Genomic DNA, 23,353 nt, shown 5'->3' with positions numbered 1-23,353 from the left:
GGAAGACGTGCATCAACAGGTGGCTACTCTCGTGTCAACGGCACCAGCAGCCAACGAGGCAGCCTGATCAGTGCCATCGGAGGCCGCGGTAGAGGAGACCTCCGGGGCAGCCGGGGCGACGTGGATGCCGAAAATCGGCTGATAGACCAGCTAGACGAGGAGTGGGAGGATTAATTCAGTATACGTATAAGATTTGGCGACTTTTTTATTTCATCTGCTTGATGATATTTACAGTTATGTAGATAACGTTTTATGATCTGATCATGCTATCCATTTGGCATCCGTAGGAAGGAAGAATCTACTATTCGTTTTTCTTCACTGAAAGGTTGAACTTGCACCTCTAGAAGTATGTTCCATGACATGGATAAAGAGTAAGAATGGACATCTGGCTCTGTTCTCTCCAAGATGGATAGATACCTTAGGTAAATCGTAGAGCTGTAATTCATTGGGGAAAAAAAGGAAGGGGGGGGCGGGAAAGCAAAACAAGAAATTGAAGGGAAAAAAAAAGACAACCAAACAATGAACGTAAATCGAAAACAAAAAAGCTCCAAGGGAAAAAAGATACACTCGACAGGACCTACTGACCCTATCGAGGTTTCCATTGAACAGATGCATCATCCGCGAATCGAACGCGGGCCTCATCGATGGCAACGATGAATTCTACCACTAGACCAATGATGCGTCTTGTTGACGTATTCGCCGTGCGCGAGATATATTAGTGGGCAAAGCGAGGGTACGGGTACGGACTAAAAGTGTGTTTTGGTGGACCCAACCTTCGCACAGTCAATAATTCAGAACTTAGTTTACTGTAAGCAACTTGTCGACGAAAAGACAATACAATACAATGAAATTGATTGAATTTTTGACTAGAACTAGAAACTAACTACCTAGTAATAATAACTCCTAGTCATGTGACATGGTCACACGAGAAAAAGAAACAGTGATGATTAGAAAAAAGATATCAAGAAGACTAGGACAGAAACAAAAAAAAAACAGGCCGATTTTATTTTATTTATGCCCAAAAAAAAATCGATGACCAAATCAAGCTTCTTTCTATCTCCAGGTTCCTTTATTATTTTCGGGTACATGCTTGGTTTCACGCGTAAGATAGTGCACTATTAATATAGCTCTAGAACAGTAGAACTCCTTCCGAGGCCGCTGACAATCTTCCTGGATAAATATTTAGATGGGGGAAGGAAAATATAATCGACTTTATATATATATAATCAACACCTCTCGCGGGCTGCATGCGTGCATGCATTACTTACCTACCTACCTATCTATCTATCGAGCCTCTCCTTTCTTTTCTCCCCAGAATAAAAACAGACGGTATACTGTACATCGTATAAGGTAAGGAAGGGGCTTCCAATCTCCAATCATCAATCAGATAGATACATGAACAATGAAGCAATATCATAAAAATTAGAAATTGATTCTGCCAGCATAATCCCCAAGGCGGTACTGTATCTCCAATCCATCCCTTATACAGCAGGCGGTGTATGCCAAATGTCGAATCGTAGTAACCCAAATAGGAAGTATCACGTGACGCAGAAACCTCGCATTGAAAACCTCTTGATTTTCTGACCTCTCTGCTCTCATATTTTCTGCATGGTGAGTTCGGACAATGTGAGGGTCTGGTCGGGTCAGCTTAGCTTCTCTGCCTGAGGTGTCTGCCCAGCATCTGCAGCCGTGAATCACGCATCTACCAGGTAGGCATCTAGGTATGTAACAACTCACAGATAACCCAATACTAGTAGTATGTAAGCTCCTGTTTCATAATGGATCCATCCATGGACATGTTTTTTTATTCCTGCCCAGGTACATACCGCGTACTATGCCATTTGTGCATATACAGTAGAAAACAAGGCCATATATATGCATATATTATTTGTATATATTCGTATATAAACTCATAAATAATCTCCCCCCTCATCAGTTGCTATGAATACATTTTTCATTAGATAGGTAGTTGGTGTCATGAGACAAAAAAGGGGGAAAAAAATTACAATCAATGCAGTGCCAATAAGTCCACTTTCGCTATACATTTTCCTCTTCAGAGGTAAGAAGACAGCAGTATGGCGGTAAGATGGGTATGCGGGTATTGCAGACTGAAAGTAAGAGAATAAATAATATCATCCGTCATGAAAGATGTGTAGTGGATCGTTGTCCTTCATTCATATTAGGATATCCGGTGGATCACCGTCTTCGTCCATATTAAGATATATATCACGATGAAGGCCCTTGCTGGGGCATCCCCGTCAGCCCCATCTCAAACGAATTGATCATGTTTCCAGAGCCGCTGAAATCATGCCCTCCAGGTCCCGGGCCCGGGCCCTGGCCATGCATCGGATTCGGACCTGACTGATGATGAGCAGCAGCAGTCGAGTCGGTGCCCACCCCCGGATCCAGATTGAAGGGCAAAAACCACGCGCTGGGCTGGAAGTACTCGCCCGTGCCGGCCGGTGTGAACGGGTCCGTCCAGAAGGACGCGCCGTTCACAATATGACTGGTATCTGTACCATTCGCATTCGGGGGCATCGACATGCCGCCGGGAATGACTGTGGACGGGTCCGCCCCGACATACGCACCGTATACAAAATGTCGGTCCAGCTGGGGAATGTGATCCGCAGGGAAATAGAAGTCGAAGTTGGGTCGATCAAACGTTTGAGCCCGCGGAGGATGGAACAGGTTCGGATCGTTGAAACCGGTAAAATCCCCTTCAGGAGGAGCCCCCATCGCGGCTGGTGCGTTAGCCATCGACATATCCATCAAAGGTTGCTGCTGCTGCTGTTGAGGCGCTGGTATCGACTGCCCGAAATCTGCACGTCGAAGCATCGAGGATGCGTGAGACGGCGAGTCCTTCGATCCTCCCCTGTCGTTCCTCTTTTGCTGCCTGTGTGGCTGCGTCGGTTTCTGCGAAGGAGACAAGCTGGCGAAGAACTCTTCCACACTCTGCAGGTCAGGTCGCTGGCCCATCACTGCGTCGTCGCCCGTTTCCTTTTTCATGTTCGGGTCCGGGTCTTCCCAATGGGACCTCGAGACCCCATGAGGATACTTATCGAACCAGTCACCATACTGGAACATGGGAGGGCCTTGGCCCTGGCCGCTGGAATGGTTCGCCAGAGGACCTTTGATGGCGGCATCGGCAAATTGCCGATAACGGTCCTTGGCACTTTCGACCATGTAATGGAACATTCCCCAGTATCGCTTCATCTTATTGAGATACCGGTACGTGTGTCGCAGGTCCTCCTTGGATCGCGCTTCCAGCTGCGCATTCTTGGAGAAAATCCCCCAGATATGGACGGTACTGGCGGAATACGCACAATATCCCGCGAACGGAACGGTGAGAGAATACCCGGACGCATGGTCGATCAGCATGGAGATGTGATGTGCCGCTTCCACTGCCGCCCGTCCCGCATCACTCAGAAACGACTTGGGCATGTCCCTCGGGGGCCGACCTCCCGGAGACAGGGGGACCGCGAACTGATTGAGGAAGAGGACGTTCTGGTGGATGATGATGTGCAGGAAGAGAAACTGATTGGCGATCTTCTCGGCGGCATGGTTTTGGAGATTCTCGGCCGTGAATTTGAGGAAGTCTGGCAGGGAGGCGGAAAAGTCCTCGATTTCCTTCTTCAGTCGCATGTAGCCCGATTCGGGAGCCCACAGCGGATACGGGTCCTTCTTCTTTCCACCGAGATTGAGGTAATCTACAAGGTGACCCCAGACCACGATGGCCCGGATGATGTAGGCCGACACTCCCATGTTATCTTTGGGGTTGGAGAGTTGGCCTTGGCCCTCAGGAACCGGATTGGGAACGTTCCCGTCCAGGTCTTCCGTCGGTCCGGGAATTTCCATCAAAAAGTGAGACTCTTTCACCGGCAGCTGGATTTGGAGGAACTTCTCGTTCCCAATCGGCGGACGTTGGCTGCCCGACGAGTTGTAGCGATCCATCAAGAAACAGGCCCACATTGTGCGTCTTCGAATCTCCCGGTCGGTGAAGCTCAACTCGGAGGCTTTTCCATTCTGACCCAGAGGATCGTGGTCCAGCTCCCGATGCAATTGTAGTGCATAGGCCATCCTCAACGCCTGCCCACCAAACGACCAACTCCGTCCACCGTGACAGGTGCCGAATTCGTGCAGTCCCAGGAGGAGGAACACGGTGAGGATGGTGATGTTGGGCTCATCATGGCGGCTCAACGCAATTGCCGCCGCCGGATTGGCCCAGTTCTCACCTCGTAGAAAGGCCGGCTCCGAATTGAGCTGCGGATGAGTCGAGAACCGAGCGGAGACCGCACAGACGGCGAGGATCAGGACCGGGGGCACCGTCCCAGCCTTTAACCTCCGCATGAAGCTCGGCTTGTGGAGAAGCAGATACGACTGTCCATAGACACAGTCGAAGAATACTTCACACAGATGTTCTTGGATTTCCATCGGGGGGAGATACTCGGCTCCCTCCGTCAACAGACCCGTAGCTTCGAGGGACTTGGGTTCACGACGCAATGGAAAGGCCTCTTGCGACGGCGGATTTCGATTGCCACGAGTCCATTCTTCCAATTCCGACGCAAAAGCTTCGTCCGCCGACCGTTTCTTCTGGTTGACCTTGGAGAGCTTGGCGCCTTGGCCGGGAGGCGTCGGTTTCACCACGGCTCTACCGATGGCTGCCATATCTCTCGTCTCACCATTGGGGATGAACTTGATCACCCGTTCTTCCATCCGTTTCAACCGTCTATCCAACATGGCCATGTAGTCGGTCCGCGGAGCGGCCTTTCGCGTCGTCACCTTGTAGACACATGGGATCCGTGATCGGAAGCAGTGCTTGCATGCAGGCTTCTCTCCGGAACATCGAATCTTTTTCCTTCGGCAGGCGATGCAGGCCAGCGGGAGTCGCTTCCTCTCTTTGCCGGCCTTTGTTTTCAATTCACTCCATGGCGGTTTCTCCTTCTCGACGGTCTGGCTTGCGGCTCTGTTCCCGCCATCATTGTTGTTGTTCTCCTTGGATTCCGGCACGGCGTCCACTACAGGAGGATACGAGGCATGGTTGCCGATCGCATTGGCGTGCCCTTGTTCCTGTGGGCTTGTCTGGCTCAGGGAGTCGGTATCATCCCAGATCCTTGCGGTCTGGTCCTGGGCGGACGCCGCACCAGCGGTCTCCGATTCGGACGGCATCAGGACGTGTCCGGAGAGTTGAGTCGCATCTGACGAAGAAGTTTCGAACACAGAGGGAAACGCATCGCTCGCGCCGGTCGGGCTCGTGAAAGACTGATTGACGAGGTTGTTGCGAAAGGCGCGCAGATGCGCGGCCGGATTGGGGTGCAGAGGAAGGTCGTAATTGGAAAAAGGTGAGGCCGAATGGATCGGGGAGTATGGGGAACCGTGTGGTGGCTTGGCATGCAATCGGGCGGCCATTCTGTGCTGGTGGGACCGGAGTCAAGTCAACTTGTCACGGTTGTCGACCGGCATTGGTGCTTACAATCGTGCATCAGCAGCAGCAGCAGCAGTGATAGAAAGAGGAGTATTAAAGAATACGAACAGGGGGATGCTGGGTCAGGGCTGAACAGTCCAGGATCAGAGCGCCAATGTCCACGAGACCAGCCGTCTTACCGCACTCCCATTTTTTTCTATGCTACATCTGATTACTACGATAGGCTATCGATTCTCGGATACCTCGGGGCGCGATGGGCGGGCCTGTCGAGAAAATAGGCGCGGATCTCAGCCACTTGCTGGCAGCTGAACTTGTTAGACCCTGGGCCTGAGACTTCGTGATCGACCAGCTAAGCCAGAAGAATTGCAGTTCGAGTTCCTAACAAGAGCCTCGACAATATTGATTAATGATCGCTGCGATCGCCCTCTGGAACTGTGGAGGTGGTACGCCTCGTCTCGGCCGACTTGAGTTGCGTTCTAACTTTCTCTCCAAGGTTGGGACTCCCAAGATCCAATAGTATTGTTAGTATTGTTAAGGTTCTGACTCCTCCCAATCGAGCGAATTCTTTCAGCGGGGACAGAGCCAACTCCGGACCAAATGCGGAGACACGCGAGAGAGTCGCGCTGCCAGTGGCGGCTACGGCGCATCTGAGGCGCCACTAGCCAATTTTTGGCGGAGCTAGACCCGGTGGCTGGATAATTCATACGTTAGGGAATTTGGTGCCAGTACGATGAAGAATAGGCTTGCAGATCATTGAGCTGGAGATTTTCGTGAAGGCAGGATCATATCCTTGTCGTTGGGAAGCACATCAATCCAGTCTGCAGAGTGCAGTGTTAGATCTTTCCAGATGCCAAGCTCTGTAGAAGGTACCTAATACTTTATCGTAATCAACGTGTGCAGTACGGTAGAAGCTTTTGGTGATCGATCTCGAACGTGACACCCGAAACAGCTAGTCGGTAGCTCTGTGTCACCTGAAATGCAAACAAAGACAGTTGTGCCCAGGTGGTCGGGACTGGCAGTCTGCGGAAGATCTGAGACGAGCCTCCAATGGCTGGATATAAGCTTATTGACGCTAGTAAGGATGGTTAGTGGACAACCAGGTTGAAGTTCCCATGGGGAAGGTGCAGGGCATAACCTTGGAAATTACTCTGTACTATACAACCGACGAAATCAACAGGACTCCATAGTGAAGGTTTCCTTCAAAAAGGACCAAATCAGAGGGAAGTGTGTTCTTTAAATTATTTAGGGACGGAGGTACTCTGATTCGGAGTTCTTGATGAGGACGCCATACCCCTGTGTCCTTACCCGGGAAGGTACCTAGGTACTCTGTAGTTCCTTCCATCTTCTTACCTAAGACTGAAATCACTTAACACAGGCTTCCAAGTCTCTATCCAGTCTCTGACAGAATGAAGGAATAACATCTTTCCTACCAGATCATCTTTCCTCATGGATGGTTGTGACCTGTACCAACATACTTCCCATGGCAAGCTACGGAGTACATAACACTGAACAATTAAACTAAGCTTAGTCCCGATTTTCGAGACATTTCAGTTGATACTCCCTCTGACGGAGTACTTGTTACAGCTTGTTATCTCCATTTATCTCCGCATTAAACCCATCCCCACCCAACAGATCATCCTGAATACCTGATGCCATACGCGCTTGTGTTGGCCACCTCTCAATTACAGTACTTTCAAGGCTTTGTTAGTCCAAAAGAACAGACTAGATCCTCGTGAGGAGCAACAGTTTTTTTTTTCCTATTTTATTCCATTCTCAGGCGCCTTAATTCCGAACACGATCCTGTTGTGTCCACAATGCGCGAATACCTCATATATAGCATATCTGTATATCAATCCAGGTTGATGACACAGGTTCGATTCGATATCCTCTTGCGACAAAAGTGTTGAAAATACTCACTGGGATTGCGTTCCCCCTGTTGTATCCATCCCACGGTAATAATGACTGGTAAACAGATCATTACCCTCATTACAGGTATGCACATCTCCTCCGGACCATATTAAGAAATAAAAGAAATTCAAGAATGATTTACCCTAACATCAGCTCAGGCGCCAACCAAGGCGTCGGCTTCGAAACCGCCAAAAACCTCCTCCTCAGCTCCACCTCATACCACGTGCTCCTTGGCAGTCGCGATCCTGCGAAAGGGGCCCAGGCCGTCTCGGACCTGCAATCGCTCCCTGCGATCAAAGGCACCGTCGCCGCGATCCAGATTGACGTGACAGACGACCGGTCTGTCGACGCGGCCGCCCAGCTCGTCGCCTCGACCTACGGCCGACTCGACGTCCTGGTGAACAACGCCGGCATCACGAGCCGCCAGCCCAGCATGCGCAACAACCTCCGCGAGATTCTGTCCGTGAACACGGTCGGACCGGTCAGCGTCACAGAGGCCTTTCTCCCGCTCCTCCGGGCCTCTGACGCGCCGCGACTGGTATTTGTCTCCTCGAGCGTGGGCTCCATCACGCACGCGGCGGACCCAAAGTCCCCTTACTATCGTCCCGAGGGCACGACGTACCGGGCCAGCAAGGCTGCCCTGAACATGATCATGGTGCAGTACTGGAATCTCCTCGCGAGGGAGAAGGAGGACAAGGCATTCAAGGTCTTCGGGGCAGACCCCGGGTTGAATGCGACAAATCTGACGGGCGATCCGCAATCTCTCCGGAACAGAGGAGCAGCGGAGCCCCATGTTGGCGGGGGCGTCATTGCTGCTGTTGTCAAGGGGGAGAGAGATGCAGATGTGGGTAGGGTCTGCGGTGCGTATGGGGTGTCGCCGTGGTAGAAGACATGACAAGCGCGATGAGAAGCGGTACTGCGGTGTTGAGGTAGTTTATCTGCTTCACAATTTTTTTTGTTTTTCTTTTTCCTATTTCTCTCTTTGAAATGACCTTGACGTTACCTTAGTAATTTCAATTGCAATACCAATTTCAGAACCTCAGGCAATCAAAAAAAAAGAGTAGATATTCAGCTGAAAGATTATCTGGACGTTGAATCGAAAAAAAAAAAACTCTTTTCTTCCTCTTTTTTCTTTCTTTTTCAGCATCAGACATGACTGTATTTGCAAGTTCCTGTACACTATTTATAAGATGGAAACAATCCCACCCGAACAACGGTTTTGCACACTCTCGAGCAGCTGCGTCAATTTTTTCTTTCTTTTCTTTTCGTTTCTTTTCTTTTCTTCCTTCCTTCATTCTACATCCATCTTGCGAAGTTTCAAATATTGATCCAGTACTTGGATATTTTCAGAACCAGGTCATGACAGCCATACAGCCATACGGCTAACCTGTAATATATAGGGAGAGACTCTTATTTATATATAGTGTGTCCACGAGGTCACGACTCGTGCAGTTGAATCTGTGGTTGTATAATGGTTCATTTATCCACGGCCTTCGGTCGGCCAGGTCCGACTCGCGGCGCAGCGGATTCCAAAGCGAAGAGGATCTCTTCACCAAGGACGTAGATCATATAAGCTGGGAACACGAGCCAGGCACCGCTGTTCAACAGGCAGTTAACATATGGAACAGGATAGTGAAACCCAAACCGCTTGAAATTGTTTCTTCTTTCAGGAGAAAGCATAAGGTATCTACTTACTTTGGTATAATCCAATACAACACCAGAGTGGTAAGATCGTTGTGTCCGATATTGTCAAAGCCAGAAAAGGCCTCGTTTAACCCTGCACATTTGTCAGTCAGCACATTCGCTCAATAATCTCACAGATCAATTGGCCGATCTTTGTACGGCGCCGTACTTACAGTATAGAACCGTCTTGCTAAACGTAGCGACACTCCCGCTGAACGCAATCAGCAGCGCCAGCGCGCCAGTCCGGCCTGCGACGACCTTCTCATCGAACAGAAACCACGACAACCCCTTCCTGACCTTCTTCTGGGACGCGCGACCGGTCGTCGTCATCGTTGCGCCGTACTGATACACCACAGCCAGATAGTAGACGTAGCATGCGGTCTCGAGCAAGTTCAGCACCGTCTGCGCAGCGGTGAAGCCGTTCCGCGCGTTGAACGCCGGCCAGCCATAGATGTAGTCAATAGTCCCGTACAGCGCGTACGGCGTCCAGATCGGCGAGTGCAATTTACCCCCCGGCATGCTGTGCGGGCGCAGCAGGACGTAGCCCGCATCCCAGAGGACCAGCGGGATGGACACCACGAGCCAGATGGTCACTGCGGCTGAGGGCGTGTGCACCCATTTGCGACTGGCGCTGCTGGCTGCAGCGGCCGGAGAGGGGGGGTTCATAACCGGTTTGGAGGTATTCGGCGTCGATGTCGCTGTCGCGGATGTCGGCATCCCGGGAGGAGGGAAATCACGGGGATGGTGCCGCGTGGAGACCATCGTGTCGGTAGCACCGTAGCGTAGCACACGCACAAGCTGAGATGCACAATGAAGTGAAAACAGAAAAGAGAAAAAAATCGTGTAGATGTAGAAAGAAAAAGATACTTTTTCCCTGCGTGTCCTGCACTAACTAGGGAGATCCACTGTGTATGTACCGTACATAGTTAACCTACGTTCTTACTTTCTGCTGTCGCAGACTAATTCTGGCCCGAGACAGTGGCAGTAGGAAACTGCTCCATGATGATGACGGAGGGGGCCAACCCCGGTGGCTGCATTGGCCGTGTCGGGACTTGGTGACGTCGCTCCTGTTTTACGGGGGATCACCTCCGGCCTTGGCTTAACTAGGCTGAGTTAAGCTCCGAATCCTCCACCTGAGGTTATCGCCCTTCGAATTGCCTAGTTGGGTAGGAGACGGAGTAATACTTGGAGACAGTGCTCAATTTAATGTAACTTGCTTGATTGGGACGCAGGGCGGGTGAGATGCATCGGAGTCGTTGCTGCCAAACGTGATGGTTAAGTTCAAGGTTGAGATTTTCTATATGTTCTTGCCAATTGTGGACAAGAACAGAGCGCATATAAACAACCAAGTTAAAAAGTTAAAAACGGGAAAAGCTCCGATAAAAGACAGCATTGTCAAATACCATTGATCCTATTGCTGTCTGCTCATCCTGCAGGTGGCTTCAAGATTTGTTCAAGGTCCGTTCGCAGCACGTGCCGAAATATGGCAGTCACGTGATGACGGGACAGTCATTCGAGGTCATGGAGGAATCGAATTCGACCTAATGACAGTTATGTTGAAGTCAAGATGATTGGCTATGATATTTCGACTTCTTCATGTGTTGTTCTTGAAAACAGCTAGGATCACAAAATCCTAGCCAGTTGTCAATTTCTTGCAGGGACCGATCCCCCAGAGGATGGAATTTTATGAGTATTCACCATGAGCGCCGAGAGTAATGAAGAGGTCATACCATACCACCTTTTCCAGTCCTTGGATAGTGTTTCTAATACTTCTCTAGAGATTAAGTCGACTCGCCCGAGTGCGGGAAAACCAGCGGAAGAGCCGTGCACGGAGGCAGCAATACATCCAAGAGCTGGAGCAGAAAGTCGCCGCCTGCAGAGCCCAGGTGCAGCAGAAGGATATTGAGCAGAGGCTCTCTCTGCAGAAGCTGCAACGGGAGAATGTGAAGTTGCGCAACTTGCTGATCAGCCTGGGTGTTGATGGGGCGTATATTGATGAATATCTGCGCGGAGATGATGATCAAGCCACGTCGCAGAAGATTGCCATTCCGGCCCTTAGAAGGAGGCTCGAGCCGTCGACTCAACCTGCTTCTGAACCAGGCAGATCTTCTGGTAACTCCTGCTCTAAAGATGCGGGACATGCATCCGACTTGAATCTCCCCGATCGGGCTGCAGACAAACAGCCTGGTCCATCGTCAGATTCAACAGCAGAAACAAGCCGGACTTCGGATCAACAGCACGAGACAGCTGCTGCTTTAAAGACAGTATCGGGAGCCACCGCGATCTGTGACTGCTCCGACAATTCCTGGCCAGCCAACGAGAGCGCTCTCAACACGACTCTGTGCGCAATCGCCGAGGAGCTGATTCACCAGTACAACACACGAGGAGTGGACATGTCCGTGATCAAAGAGAAGCTCTGGGCGGGCTTCCGAAAGGGCATGTCTGCTGGTGAGGGCTGTCGGGTCCAGAATCACATTCTGTTCGAAGTGCTTGATGAAATCAGCGGCAATTTGTCATGAGGTCCATCCATCACATCTCTATTCTCTCTTGTCTGATCCAGGGATCGAGACGAGTTTCGCGATGTCAAGCACTGAAGATCTTCTCACCAGCTCGGTGATCAACGGGTGCAAGCGAACCGGAAGCTATGGCAGTGGACTGTCACTGGAGTCGCAATTGGAAAGTCAGGATTTGTAGAAGCGGACTTCTGCATCCATATTTAACTCGTCAAAGCTCCACAAGCCAGGCAATGAGACAATACGGGACACTCAATGCATAGAGAGCTGTTGCGCGTGTCGACATACGGCGTAACCCAACGCGGCATGCAGAGGTCTTGCCTCGCATCATACTCTTCCGGCCAGATCTAGAACAATGCTACAAAAACGACAACGGCTTCAGAATCCAGCACTGGCATGTGAGGTCCATATAATTTTGACTGATTTTAATAATTAGTGTCGGAGACTGAAGAAGATCATGTTGAGAGGCCAACGACTGCTCTAATAAAAAAGAACAAGAAAGATGGAGGAAGAACAGGAAAAAAACAGGCTTTTCACAAGCCCAAAAACTCCTATATTCGGTGGATTTCCGTCACCTTCTTTGTCGCAGGTAGCTGCAGGCTTCACAGGCAGATCGCAACGCCAAATAATATTAAGCTACATAATCAGTAAAAGGCCCTTTTGTTTGTTTTAATGAAAAACAAGTACCATCCATCTTCCAGGATTAGGTGTCGAACACAGCAGAAAGATTTGACTTCGCGCAGAATCTGGAAAAGTTGAAAAGAAAGCTACCCACCATACATATGCTGGCTCAGGCATAGCCCTAATTCAACTGGCCAACCGCCAGAATTACCCGGTGACTTCCTTCAATGAGTGAAGGACCTCGCTCTGGGGTATCATGAGGCCGAGAGACGGTCCATTCTCCAACCTGAATATAGACACTAACTGCCCAGCCCAACTCCAACCATCCTCCTCGGGGACGGGACAGAACACTCCACAACCGGAGTCCCCTGGCTGACACACACATCTCCTGACTCATTGGATGAACGATGAAAAATCTCGAATGCTCGACCTTGCTCAGTGGGGTATTATTATTTGGCTGTTGTAGTTCCTGCTCCATTATGGGATCTGCTGTGCCTTTCCGGTACATCAATGCTTCTGTTGGGCCGACTTGCCCACAGGTACAACCAGTGCTGGCTCCATTCTTATAACAAATGGTTCCAGCCATGGCATTGCCCCTCGTGATGATGCCATTCGAACCAGTAAATGTTTGTGGATTGCCCCTTTCTGCCACGACGTATAAGTCTCGCATTTCTTTGTCGTCCAGCCATGATCGTTGGCCCCTCTCCACTCATCTGCGAGATCGACCAAGGCCCAATCGCTGCTCCAGCCATTGCCGTTCACTCCGATGTGGCCATGTCTAATCTCTCCACACGGGTTGCTCCATCTATCTAGTAGGAAATCAAGCACCCCGTTGTCTTTTGAACAGGAATAGGTTTCGAGCAAGCGAGTCAGAATATCCAGTCCACCGGGAGTTATGACGCGAGTTTCGTTGGCGGAATGGAGTGGTAGACATGGTATGCAGTTAGAGCATAGACTTGGTGGTTCTCAGCCACATCCTCTGGCGACAAGAAAACACCGACTGAACCTTTCGTCTCTGCACCAAGTAGCGAGATGGATTGGCCATGGATAAATGGCCCAATGCTGCTGGCCGCACGCATTACTCTATTTCTCCTCAGCTGGACTTGTCGGCAGCATATCGCTACCCGATCAAGGCCCGATGGTTCCAGCAGCCGGGCAGTAGCTTCTTCTACCCTTTCAGTTGCATGTTGGAGTTTGCCTTGCAGAATGATTGTGAGTGGTTGACTGGCAGCAAACTCTGCTAGACGCGTTATAGTAGCATCTGTATCCACGTACAGACAGACACACTATGCCGATAAATCCTCCCAACCAAATCTCGAGGTAGCAATAACAGTACCAACACTAGCCTCCTGAGCAAGGCAATCATCAATATACCGGAGGTCCACATCCAAAGGCTTGACTGGTCGTTTTTCTGCCTTTGTCACTATGCCTGGCATTGGGAGAGAGGGCATAAGTAGTCCTCCCTCTAGAGGCACCACCCGAATGCCACTTGCAAGGTAAATCCCCGAGGCAAATATTCTATAAAAAGAGTAAATTTGGTTAATGGCTTCGCTGCACTCAGTCTCATAGTCAGCCTACCTCTGATTATATCCTCTTGGACCATCGATGATGCCCATCGAAGTCCATAAGTCACTCCCACTCTGTGCAGGCTCGACGAGAAAATTCCGCATCCCCCACGTCAACAGTGCGAGCATTGCCTCCGTGTAATAATCACTGTCTGAGGCATTTCTTCCTGTGGGTTGCTGCCCTAGACCATTCAATGAACCTATCATGAACCCCGAGATAGATGCTCCTCTTCCTTCTGCCAAGTCTTTCAATGCAAGGAGAACGGCATCGCGATCTGGACATTCAAGGAGACGTCGTATCTTGGCCGCAAAATCTGCGAAAATACCGGGCTGATCCATTGCCTCTCTGTTGCGATTGAGAACGTAGTCTCTCTCCCTTCCTGTATCACTTCTGTTCGTTCGATTGGATTTCGCTCGCTTCAGTTTGGTTCCAGCTGTCTGGATAAGCGCTACAACCGACAAAGTAACAAATTTAGATGAAGATATCTCAGAGCGCAAGGAATCAGAATGAAGCAAGCTCCAGCAATGATAATTCAGTGTGGATGACGCGTGGGTGACCGTGTAGGCAAAGATGATGAAGGTGAGTTGGAGCCTGGGGTGGACCGTGGTCGAGTGAACTTGCCCGCCCTAGCCCTATGCCCCAAGCCCTGGGTAGACTGAGTATACTTAGTATTTGATAAGTAGCAAGCTCCTATTTCAGGATTTCAATGAATTTCCTGCTCCCTTTCCCAAAAGATTTGTCGATCGAGGAGGCAAGGCAGGGCAGCGCAGTGCGGTCAACATCCAATGCCCACGACGATAGAAGATAAGGGAGGGAAGCTCATAGCATCCTTGGCTGCTCAGTCATTGAGAGAAGCCAAAGACCGGAGGTATAAGCTTTAGATCTCTCTCTCTCTATATATGTACATATATTTTATTTTAATAATCATCAGTGAAGAAAAAAAAAGGAATAGTCAGATCACGAATTCATTCCCATTTCCATTACCTTCCTATCCATATCCCTATCACTATCGCTATTCCTATTCGCACTCGTGCTCGTACTCTTATTCCTATTCTTATCCTTAGGCTCCGCGACAAGAACTTCCAACACATTCCAGTCTTCGTCTCCCCGGTTCGGTATCCACGGTTGCAGCACGCGTTTTGCGTCTTGCATGGCTAGTCTTCGTAGCTTTAGCTGTGTTGACAGCTGTGGCTTTAGCGGTGTTGGTATCGAGGGGCAGCTATCTTCTGGGGATTCTTCAGGTCTTTTGAATTGTCCGTATGATTTTGCTTCGAGGATCGCTCGCCATGGAAGTGTAAAGGTGTGCTTTTCGTTTGCTGTAAGGATCGTCGAGGGGTCTTCTTTGTCATCAGCTATAACATTATCATCTGCTGCTGCTGATGACGATGCTGTCTTGATGATCTCACGGAGGAAACTCCACATCTTCGCTCGGCAGAGGACAGAGGCGCCTCGCGCGGTGACCGAGGCAACTTGGTTCCCTTGCTTGACGCCATTGATGATCGTTTCGACGATACCGGTGGTCGTCGCAGACCGCAGCTTGTGCTTTGTCGTTTCATTCTCTGAGCTGCTTCGTACCTGAAATGGAGCAGCAGCAGAAGAAGGGGCTGTGACCCACACAGCAGAGATATTGCTAGGCTTGTTACTGTTCTTTTTGCGGCCTTTGGTTGATGCTCCAGGTATGTCTGACTTCGGTTTCCCATATGGCCACAGCGCTTCCACAGTCTTAGTCGGGACGGAGAGAACCTCGAACGGCCGAAATCGATATCCGTACTTCTCGTCTGGCCGCTCTCGCCACCATCGCCCCGCCAGCTTTCTCATCCGCCCCGTGGGCCCGGCGCCAAAGGCTCTGTCGCACGCGACGCGGCTGATCTCTTCCTCCGGCAGGATGAGCCCGGCCAGGTACGCGTTCTCCGTCGGCGCGACGAGGAGACTGGCTGGATACGACAGCAGGGAGGTCACCTGCCGCAGGGCCAGTTTGTCCGAGCACGATTTGCTCAATGTCGCCTCTGCGTCTGCGCGGGCAGGTTTGCGACGGACCACGCCGAGGATGGAGAAGTGGGCGCGGCCATCTAGCAGGTTTTGAGTAGCAGACGTCATGCCTTCTTCGACAGTCGTGAGTTCTGGTTTGGGCGTCACGGCCCACGGCGTTGGGTCCTCCTGAGCAGCCATGCAGAGTTCCATGCTGGCATCACCGCATGGAGCGCAGGTACAGTACATGTAGATTCTGATATCGGGGCAGATCTCGAATGGCGGCCAGGAGTGCGACTCGTGGGGACAAGTCTGTCCGGACCTTCTCCGGACAAATGGAGAACTTCTAGACGATTTCTCTTGCTGCTCGCGAAGAATAACAGAATGGCATTCATTCAAGACCCAGTAATTAAACGCGCGAAGGGCGAGGATTTCCGCGTGGCAGTCGTGGAGCACCAGTCCCCGACATCGCGGGATGTGAGACGAGGGAAGACATCTCGCACCGGTTCTGTTGATATTAGCTTGTAACCTATAAACAGGGAGAAGAACAGAATAAAGGGCAGGTTATATCGATTTTCGGGAGGTAATTGAAGGACATACGTAACAGCCACACAAGTCAACGTCTCCGAAGGTGTATTTTCTCCTTTTTCCAATTGAGAAGGTCCGTCAGTTCAGTTCTTCTGTTTCGAGCAATGAAATAGTCATGTCAGGCCAGGCCATGATTTCTAAAACAAATATCAAAAAAGCCATTGTTTGAACAAACCAAACTCATGTCATGCCACGACAGAAGGTAACAATTAATCAATTATTTCCAATCCAATCCGGAGGGGTTATCATTAACACTCGCGCTTGAAACAAAACAACCCCCGTCCAAGAAGTACTGTACTGTACATCATAATAAATTCTTGCAGAAGATAGAAAAATATCCTCAGCAGCAAAGATATCCAACACATATGCATATACCTAGCAATGTATGTATATACACACCTTTCACAACAACAATCCCACTCATAGGGATCCATTCCCGAGACCCATCCTCCCGCGTCATGGGCTTGCAGCGAGCGGGCAGCGCATCGAAATGTGCGTGGACCAAGGCTGCTATGCGGGATGGTAGGGAGGGATGCGTCGGACGCTCTTCCATCAAGAATTTTTTTCTCACTTTTTAGTTTTATCAAATTTATTAAGTCGACTGGAATTAAATCATTGCGTGCGATGAAATGTAATTGATAGTAGGTAGTAGATTTAGGTGGTAGTAAGACTGTGAAAGGCGGTCTCTTATTGGATGGATTCGAGTCAGATGCCCCGTGGTAATTATCACGTGATCCTAACTGCAGAACGAACGCCTGCGATTGACCTCAAAGTTGAACTCCGGAGCAATAGCATTTTACTGAACTGCACATCTACATCCTCCTCGCTCTCAACCACCACTATTCTCCATCCACCTCCTCATTCACACACGCTCAAAAAGACCCGCTAGAACACCAATCCCAGGAATCCTTTTTTGTAGGAAAAGGGGAAAAAATGGCCGACAAACTCCGCACCCTCCAAAACCTCGAAGCCCTTCAAGCCCGCTACGTCGGCACGGGTCACGCCGACACAACCAAATACGAGTGGACATCCAACATCATCCGTGACAGCTACGCCTCGTACATCGGACATCCGCCGCTGCTGAGCTACATGGCGATCGGCATGGGCGAGCCCAAGGAGAAAGTGCGGGCGATGATGATTGAGAAGATGGTGAGGGGCGCGGGGAATCCGCCGGAGGTATGTTTGTCGTCTTGATTGTATTGTATTCACGAGGTTGTTGTGGATGGGGGGTGATTATTAACGTTTTTCTTTTTTCTACGGGTGCAGCAACAAGAATGATTGCGATTCGATCCGTGTGATGCACAGCTTGGATTCTCGTCTGGCCGGACTGGACTCCTCTTTCCAACCAACCAACCAACCATCCATCCATCTATCGAACTCAAGCATAAGGACTGGTCCCTCACCCTAACCCTTGAAGGCCTCGGGAACCGTTCTCGCGGACTTGGTGCGACACAACACGATGGATCAGTCGCAGCTGTCTGTCAAGTTACCTTACCTACACTCGAACAAAACAGCCGGCAATCAACTACCTAAAGATGAGTTTTTTGTCGCTTCTTCTGAAGGAGCAGAACTCCCTGAACTCAATTCAAAGCCCGCCCGCCTGTCATTGTGATCTGTCCGCGCACGTACTCACTACTGGCACGATCGAATATGAAAGATAGGAGGACTTGGTGAGGGGGATAAAGGGAAGGGAAGGGAAGGAAGGGGAAAAAAAAAGGTGCATAGCTCTGTCAAGTCAAGAATCTACTGCTGCTTTCTTGCGAAATAGAGCAACCGTTACCTACTCCTGGTACAGTCCTCGCGCCACTGTGTGCAATAAGGGGGTGGACAAGGGTTCGAGAATTGACATATATGGACATGTCTGAATCTGGCAACCTCAAGAGAGGCAGACAGCATGGATAAGTCCTATTAATGACAAGAATATAGACATGTCAATCATGAATGAGTGTATGTACTAATCATCAACTCATGAATCAATTTATCGTGACGTTCCCATGAGAGGTAAACCTCGACGCCAAGAACAGAACCGAACCAGACCAACCCTAAGTCTCTAGAAGTACTCCGTACACTATTTACAATATGTATGCAGTGAGCCAGCCAGGCAGAGAACAATGCAGGAGCATGTATGTATATCCATATGTACCTATCTGCTGGCTAATCAGTACCGTATTCCTCCTTGCCTCCCCTCAAGCTTCCACGACTGTTTTCAGCCACGAGTTTCGTGTTTTCTCGCTGGAGTCTCCCGACCAGGTCGACCCATCGCTCCCGCTCGTCGCGCAGGTCCCGGACTTGTTTCTTGAGATCCTCGACTTCCCGGCGCAGATCATCGATCTCAGACCGAGAGCGCGCTTTCTCCCTGCGTTGCTCCTCCTTGCGCTGCCGCGACTCCAGCTTGTTGGCGGCTTTGAATTGTTGCGCTTCGATCTTGCGGAGTTGCGAGACGAGTTTCGATTCAGTGCGGGACAACCGCGCGATGCGTTTCTGGTCCTGGACCGCCGCCTGGGCTTTGGTGTTGTTGGAGTCCTGTTTGTGCATGCTGCTGGTGGTACTGGCGCGGTCACTGTCGGGTCCGCTTTCCGCACCGTCCTTCGGGGGACGGTGACCAAGAGATTTGATTTCCGAACGGACCGTCGTCAGTTTGGCTTCTACTTCTTTCTTGCGGGATGCCAGCTTGGCAAGCTCCTTCTCGTGGGATGTTGGTTTCGACTTTCGATCACTGCTCTGGAAAAGGCCCTCTGTACTGTTTTTGAGACCAGTGAGACCAGTGGAAGAACCTTCAAGAGACGTGGATGATATCGATTGATAGGGACCCTGGCCAGCAGTTCCCCGAGGCACATCTTCCGAACCGGATGCGAGCATGTTGGAGTCTGCGCTGGTAAAAGTATCATTGCTCGTATTGCTCATCAATGAAGCAGCGTCATCATGATCACCATCATCGCCTTGAGCGCTCCCTTCATTAACCACGACTGGCACCGTTATGTTTCGAGACTTGCTCTCGGTTCCTTTCGGTGAATGACCAGGGATATAGTTTAGAACCGCTCGAGGTGCATAGCTTTCCAGGCCTGTCTGAATCAAGCTGGTAACGCTGGCCCACAAACCGTTTTCTGTTGGCTCTTCATCATCATCGTCGTCAGAACTGGTTTCCAGAGAATTGTCTATTGATTCATTGAGCTGCTTCGCTCCGCTGTCGGTCTCCACAGCATCCAGCTTGTCCTCCTCGTATGTCCCGTCGATGCCAGCCAGGCGTCCATTCATCAGAAGACTGCTGATACTTTCCCTCCTTTCGGCACTTTGTACCGTCTCTTCAGGCTGATCCGGTTGTGATGCCCAGGTCAAGAACTTGGCAGCATCTAGAGCGATACTTTTAGGGGTTCCCCGCTCTACCATCCATCTTGGTACGCTGCCACCAGGATCGCTCCTGGTGATCATAATCCACTCCACAGGATTTGTAGCGTCTCCATCTTCTTCTTCGGCTTCATCATCAGATTCCCATTCTCGCTGGCCCTGAACCGCTGTCTCAGTAGTCCCTCTTTTTCTGCCACCTGGAGTGCTGTGAGCTGGTGTTGATTTATCCGAGGCGAGATCTGGCTGAGCCTCCGATCGAGTGTCTCCCTGATCTTCAAGACGAGCGGGAAAGGAAGCAGCGCGTGGTTGTCCGGGACGTCCCTGGACTCTTGCTGTGGCCGAAGTCTTGTTCTTGCTTGATTTCAGCGGTATTTCCCTGATAAACTCCACGGATTCGTATTGCCCTCGTATATATCCTCCGCGTGGCGGCGCATCTGGGTGATCGCAGGGTTTCGACACGATCAGATAGCTTCGCGTGTCATCTTCGTCATCATCTGCTCTGTCAGTTGTGATCATGAGCGTGACGAAGTCGCGTGGTGTTGTAGGACCGGGGAATTGAGCAGAAAGCTGGTACACTGCAATGCATCCCAGGACGTTTTCTTGGCTTGCATCACGGATTTCGACCTTCTCCAATTTCTTGTCTCCACCGATGCCCCGTATACTCGTTTCGGGTGTCTGCCCTCGTCGTATCTCTTCTTGTCTCGCCTTCAGGGTCTCGTCCATCTCAATCTGCATCTTTGCTTTCCACCTGCTGAATGGCAGCCCCTCATGGATGCTGCGACGAGCAAACCATGCTCCCTTGGCGTCCTTGCCGGGAAGCTTGTACATAGTAATACCAAGGGGATTCTCCTTCGCATTGTTGATCTTGATCGGTTTCCCCCATTCCTTCTGCAATGACGCGAGATGCGAGCTGGAGGATACGGCGGACTTCTTTGATGAAGGCAAGTTAACATCGCTGCCGGTCGAAGGCTCCGGGACCGTCTCAACGATCAATCGGGATTTTTTGAAAATATTCGCGGTGTAGGCTCGTAATTCGTCCGGCGAGTCGGTAGGAATGGTGTCCCAGGAGATCGGGCCCAGACCTTGCAGCGCTTCGTGCAAGGCAGCCATTTACGAAGCCCTCTGTCTCAAGCCTCCAAGAATGAAGCTTAGTTTCGTGCTGTTGTCGTTTCCCTTCCTTCTCTTCTTTTCACTTCTGCTTCTATCCTTCCGTGGGATGTGTGAGTGGGGGCGATTCGAAAAGAAGAAGGGGAGGAGAGAGAATCAATGAGGGGCAGCTAGCCGTACGTAGCTAGCTGCACTGAACTGAACTGATGTGATGTGCACTGTTGATTGATGCCAATGCTTGCTTCACCGATAAGACGCAGCAGACTGCATCTCCTAGGAATACGGCTCGGCTCGGCAGGCTCGTCGTCAGGTCGTTATTTCCGCGTCTGGAGGGAATTGTTGACTTCAACAAACAACTGAATGAGAAAAAGACTGTTCGCTAATGTCGCATGCGTAGGATCATGTGAATGTGCAGTACAGTACTGGGTACAAGTACGTAGGTATGTACTGTACTTACTGGGCGTAGGTAATATATGCTGTGTACCTTGGTAAGAAGTCCAGTCCATGCGTGATCTTAGATTAATTGGGCAACACCCCTCCTCATCGTGTCGGTCGGAAACGGCGTGCGCTTGCGCTGGCTTGCTTCAGAAGGAAGATGGAAAAAAGAAAACAAACTCAGAAAGATATAATAGACGAGCATCGAGGAAAAGAAGAATAACAATGACAAAGAATTAGTTAAATAACAGACTGGATCTTCCGTTTCCACTAAGTACCTACTTACAGTAGGTGCGACGAGTTGACGAGCTGCTCGTTTCGTTACCCCAGCCTCGATCGACTGACTTTCTTTCTTGGCAGCCTACTGTTAGGTAGCTCCGTAATGCTCGACGTCATCGTGGATCTAAATAAAGTTCCGAGGCTGGCGCTCTGAACCATTGTTGATACACTCGACTTTTTATTTACTTAGGTAGGTAGGTGGGTAGGTAGGTAGGTAGGTAGGTCCTTGATGAAATTTTCAATTTAGGCACGTTGTTTTCTTTCCTCCTGTTCAAAATATTTTACAATCCGTAAATAATGTCTCCATTCTCTCGACGAGCTTGAAGAGAAGATACATAATATCTGAGATGCCTGCCTATGCGGGAACTTTTGGCCCCTGGCCCCCGAAATATCTATTTGGAACCCACCCACAATATTACTATTAGTTAGTCCTTGACTACCTAATGCTACGGTCCCTACCACAGTAACTCTTACTGTAGAACCTGCTATAAGTTTCTTGTAACTTATAATAATTATAATTATAATGCAGAGTATTAAATGCAGACAGTTATGTAGTGTAGCAGGCGCAGCAACGCCTACTTTGTATTACTGTAGAGAGCCAATTTTAGCAATTAGGTGGTCTGTGCGTCTGTCCTGCCCCGGGACCCGCTATGCTAATTAAGCTGCCATGATACTAGCGCAGGCAAAGTACTACTCCGTTCCGTATTCCGCTCTGTAGAGAGTAAATAATTCGATCCATTTATCCATTTGGAAGCAGTACGAGAGGAGCCTTTTTAATTGATTCTGCTATTGACTGACTGACTGACTGACTGACTGACTGTTTTGGCTATCCAAAATTAAGATCTGATTTCAAGCTACATACAGCAGAGACAAAAAAAAAAGAACGAAGAAACAGAACAGAGATTCTCCTCAAAAGACCTGCTTTCGAGACGTCAATTGAACGAACGTATGTCCGTATCCAGCATCCGATTCCCATCTTCTCTCAAGCCTTCCACACAGTGGAGAGATGAGAGAAACATGAGCGCCTCCAGGAATTTTCAAAAAACCCCAGCCTGGAGAATAGGGGATGAGCCTATTGAATGGTATTGAGCTGCACCGCGGCTGTTTGGGCAGGCCAGAAAGTCACGAAGGCCCAACATTTGCGTCTCTGGGGGTTCTATGGTGGAGAGAAGGAGGTCACAGACCTCTTTGTCTTCCTCCGACCTGTCAATTGACTATTCATCATGAATATCATTGACTCCCATGAGACATGCATGATGCTGAACCTCCGTCCAATCGAGTCATGCCTTCAACAGACCGCAGCGCACTCAATAACGCGGCGTGTGCATTGCATGCCAGATGCAACGCATGAACCGCGCTGTCGCAGATCGACCCCTTCACCAATCTCGACAGGATTGCCAGTCCAATACACAGTATCGGAAGTGAAGTCAGGGTAGCGGCGGTACGGCGGTAGGAGTGTCCCTGGATCGATTAATGGTCCTAGCCATGACATCGTCACAGTGTCCTCTCTGTACCACCAACGCCACGAAATGCGACAGCAGAAACGAAAGGAACAGAAAGTCGTGCAAATAGTATCCCAAGCCGCGAGGCAACCAGGTCTTGATGACATAAATGTGGGATCCATAAACAGAAACTTCCGCCAAAGGGAGTCTGGAAGAAATAATTCAGATAGCCGACCCGCCGGTTCTTATGCAATGATAGCCGCAACAACGCTTGCTGAATCACACAAACAGAAAAACAAAGGGAGAGAGAGCATGACAGACGACAAGATAGTGATGCGAGCAGAATTATGTTGTGTATGTATATGATGGAACAACGGGGAAAAACAAGAGGGAGTATCACGATATCTCGGAAGTCGATCAACGCTAACGCCGTCATAATGCCGTCGAATGCTGATGCCTGCATGCGAAATCGTCTG

General features: G+C 50.0%; 9 protein-coding genes and 1 non-coding gene across 10 annotated transcripts; 4 read left to right on the top strand and 6 right to left on the bottom strand.

Annotated features, from left to right (window-relative positions):
* Window positions 1-610: 610 nt before the first annotated feature.
* Window positions 611-681, bottom strand: VTN77DRAFT_t4. The gene has a single exon. It is a non-coding gene; the product is annotated as a tRNA-Gly (tRNA).
* A 1,545-nt stretch (window positions 682-2,226) lies between these two features.
* Window positions 2,227-5,406, bottom strand: VTN77DRAFT_99 (uncharacterized protein; the record flags this gene model as incomplete). Its single annotated transcript, XM_069426556.1, has 1 exon — window positions 2,227-5,406. The coding sequence occupies one exon, from the start codon at window positions 5,404-5,406 to the stop codon at window positions 2,227-2,229; it is 3,180 nt and encodes a 1,059-aa protein (XP_069282463.1).
* Window positions 5,407-5,675: 269 nt separating this feature from the next.
* Window positions 5,676-6,084, top strand: VTN77DRAFT_98 (uncharacterized protein; the record flags this gene model as incomplete). The annotated part of the gene is made up of 3 exons (XM_069426445.1): window positions 5,676-5,735; window positions 5,792-5,865; window positions 5,916-6,084. 3 exons carry the CDS (start codon window positions 5,676-5,678, stop codon window positions 6,082-6,084), a joined length of 303 nt encoding a protein of 100 aa, XP_069282462.1.
* Window positions 6,085-7,380: 1,296 nt separating this feature from the next.
* Window positions 7,381-8,216, top strand: VTN77DRAFT_97 (uncharacterized protein; the record flags this gene model as incomplete). Its single annotated transcript, XM_069426334.1, has 2 exons — window positions 7,381-7,414; window positions 7,489-8,216. 2 exons carry the CDS (start codon window positions 7,381-7,383, stop codon window positions 8,214-8,216), a joined length of 762 nt encoding a protein of 253 aa, XP_069282461.1.
* A 590-nt stretch (window positions 8,217-8,806) lies between these two features.
* VTN77DRAFT_96 (uncharacterized protein) lies at window positions 8,807-9,775 on the bottom strand (the record flags this gene model as incomplete). The annotated part of the gene is made up of 3 exons (XM_069426224.1): window positions 8,807-8,927; window positions 9,026-9,107; window positions 9,187-9,775. 3 exons carry the CDS (start codon window positions 9,773-9,775, stop codon window positions 8,807-8,809), a joined length of 792 nt encoding a protein of 263 aa, XP_069282460.1.
* Window positions 9,776-10,712: 937 nt separating this feature from the next.
* On the top strand, window positions 10,713-11,532 carry VTN77DRAFT_95 (uncharacterized protein; the record flags this gene model as incomplete). Its single annotated transcript, XM_069426114.1, has 2 exons — window positions 10,713-10,736; window positions 10,792-11,532. The coding sequence occupies 2 exons, from the start codon at window positions 10,713-10,715 to the stop codon at window positions 11,530-11,532; spliced, it is 765 nt and encodes a 254-aa protein (XP_069282459.1).
* A 796-nt stretch (window positions 11,533-12,328) lies between these two features.
* Window positions 12,329-12,817, bottom strand: VTN77DRAFT_94 (uncharacterized protein; the record flags this gene model as incomplete). The annotated part of the gene is made up of 1 exon (XM_069426003.1): window positions 12,329-12,817. One exon carries the CDS (start codon window positions 12,815-12,817, stop codon window positions 12,329-12,331), a length of 489 nt encoding a protein of 162 aa, XP_069282458.1.
* A 1,853-nt stretch (window positions 12,818-14,670) lies between these two features.
* On the bottom strand, window positions 14,671-16,822 carry VTN77DRAFT_93 (uncharacterized protein; the record flags this gene model as incomplete). The annotated part of the gene is made up of 3 exons (XM_069425892.1): window positions 14,671-16,189; window positions 16,282-16,324; window positions 16,669-16,822. The coding sequence occupies 3 exons, from the start codon at window positions 16,820-16,822 to the stop codon at window positions 14,671-14,673; spliced, it is 1,716 nt and encodes a 571-aa protein (XP_069282457.1).
* A 380-nt stretch (window positions 16,823-17,202) lies between these two features.
* Window positions 17,203-17,547, top strand: VTN77DRAFT_92 (uncharacterized protein; the record flags this gene model as incomplete). Its single annotated transcript, XM_069425781.1, has 2 exons — window positions 17,203-17,445; window positions 17,536-17,547. The coding sequence occupies 2 exons, from the start codon at window positions 17,203-17,205 to the stop codon at window positions 17,545-17,547; spliced, it is 255 nt and encodes an 84-aa protein (XP_069282456.1).
* An 876-nt stretch (window positions 17,548-18,423) lies between these two features.
* On the bottom strand, window positions 18,424-20,724 carry VTN77DRAFT_91 (uncharacterized protein; the record flags this gene model as incomplete). The annotated part of the gene is made up of 1 exon (XM_069425670.1): window positions 18,424-20,724. The coding sequence occupies one exon, from the start codon at window positions 20,722-20,724 to the stop codon at window positions 18,424-18,426; it is 2,301 nt and encodes a 766-aa protein (XP_069282455.1).
* Window positions 20,725-23,353: the final 2,629 nt, after the last annotated feature.

This window comes from Rasamsonia byssochlamydoides (genome assembly GCF_041956645.1).
Source record: "Rasamsonia byssochlamydoides strain NRRL 3658 unplaced genomic scaffold VTN77scaffold_1, whole genome shotgun sequence".
Taxonomy (NCBI): domain Eukaryota; kingdom Fungi; phylum Ascomycota; class Eurotiomycetes; order Eurotiales; family Trichocomaceae; genus Rasamsonia; species Rasamsonia byssochlamydoides.
Note: the sequence above shows the minus strand (reverse complement) of the source record. Positions and strands in the feature narration are given on the sequence as shown.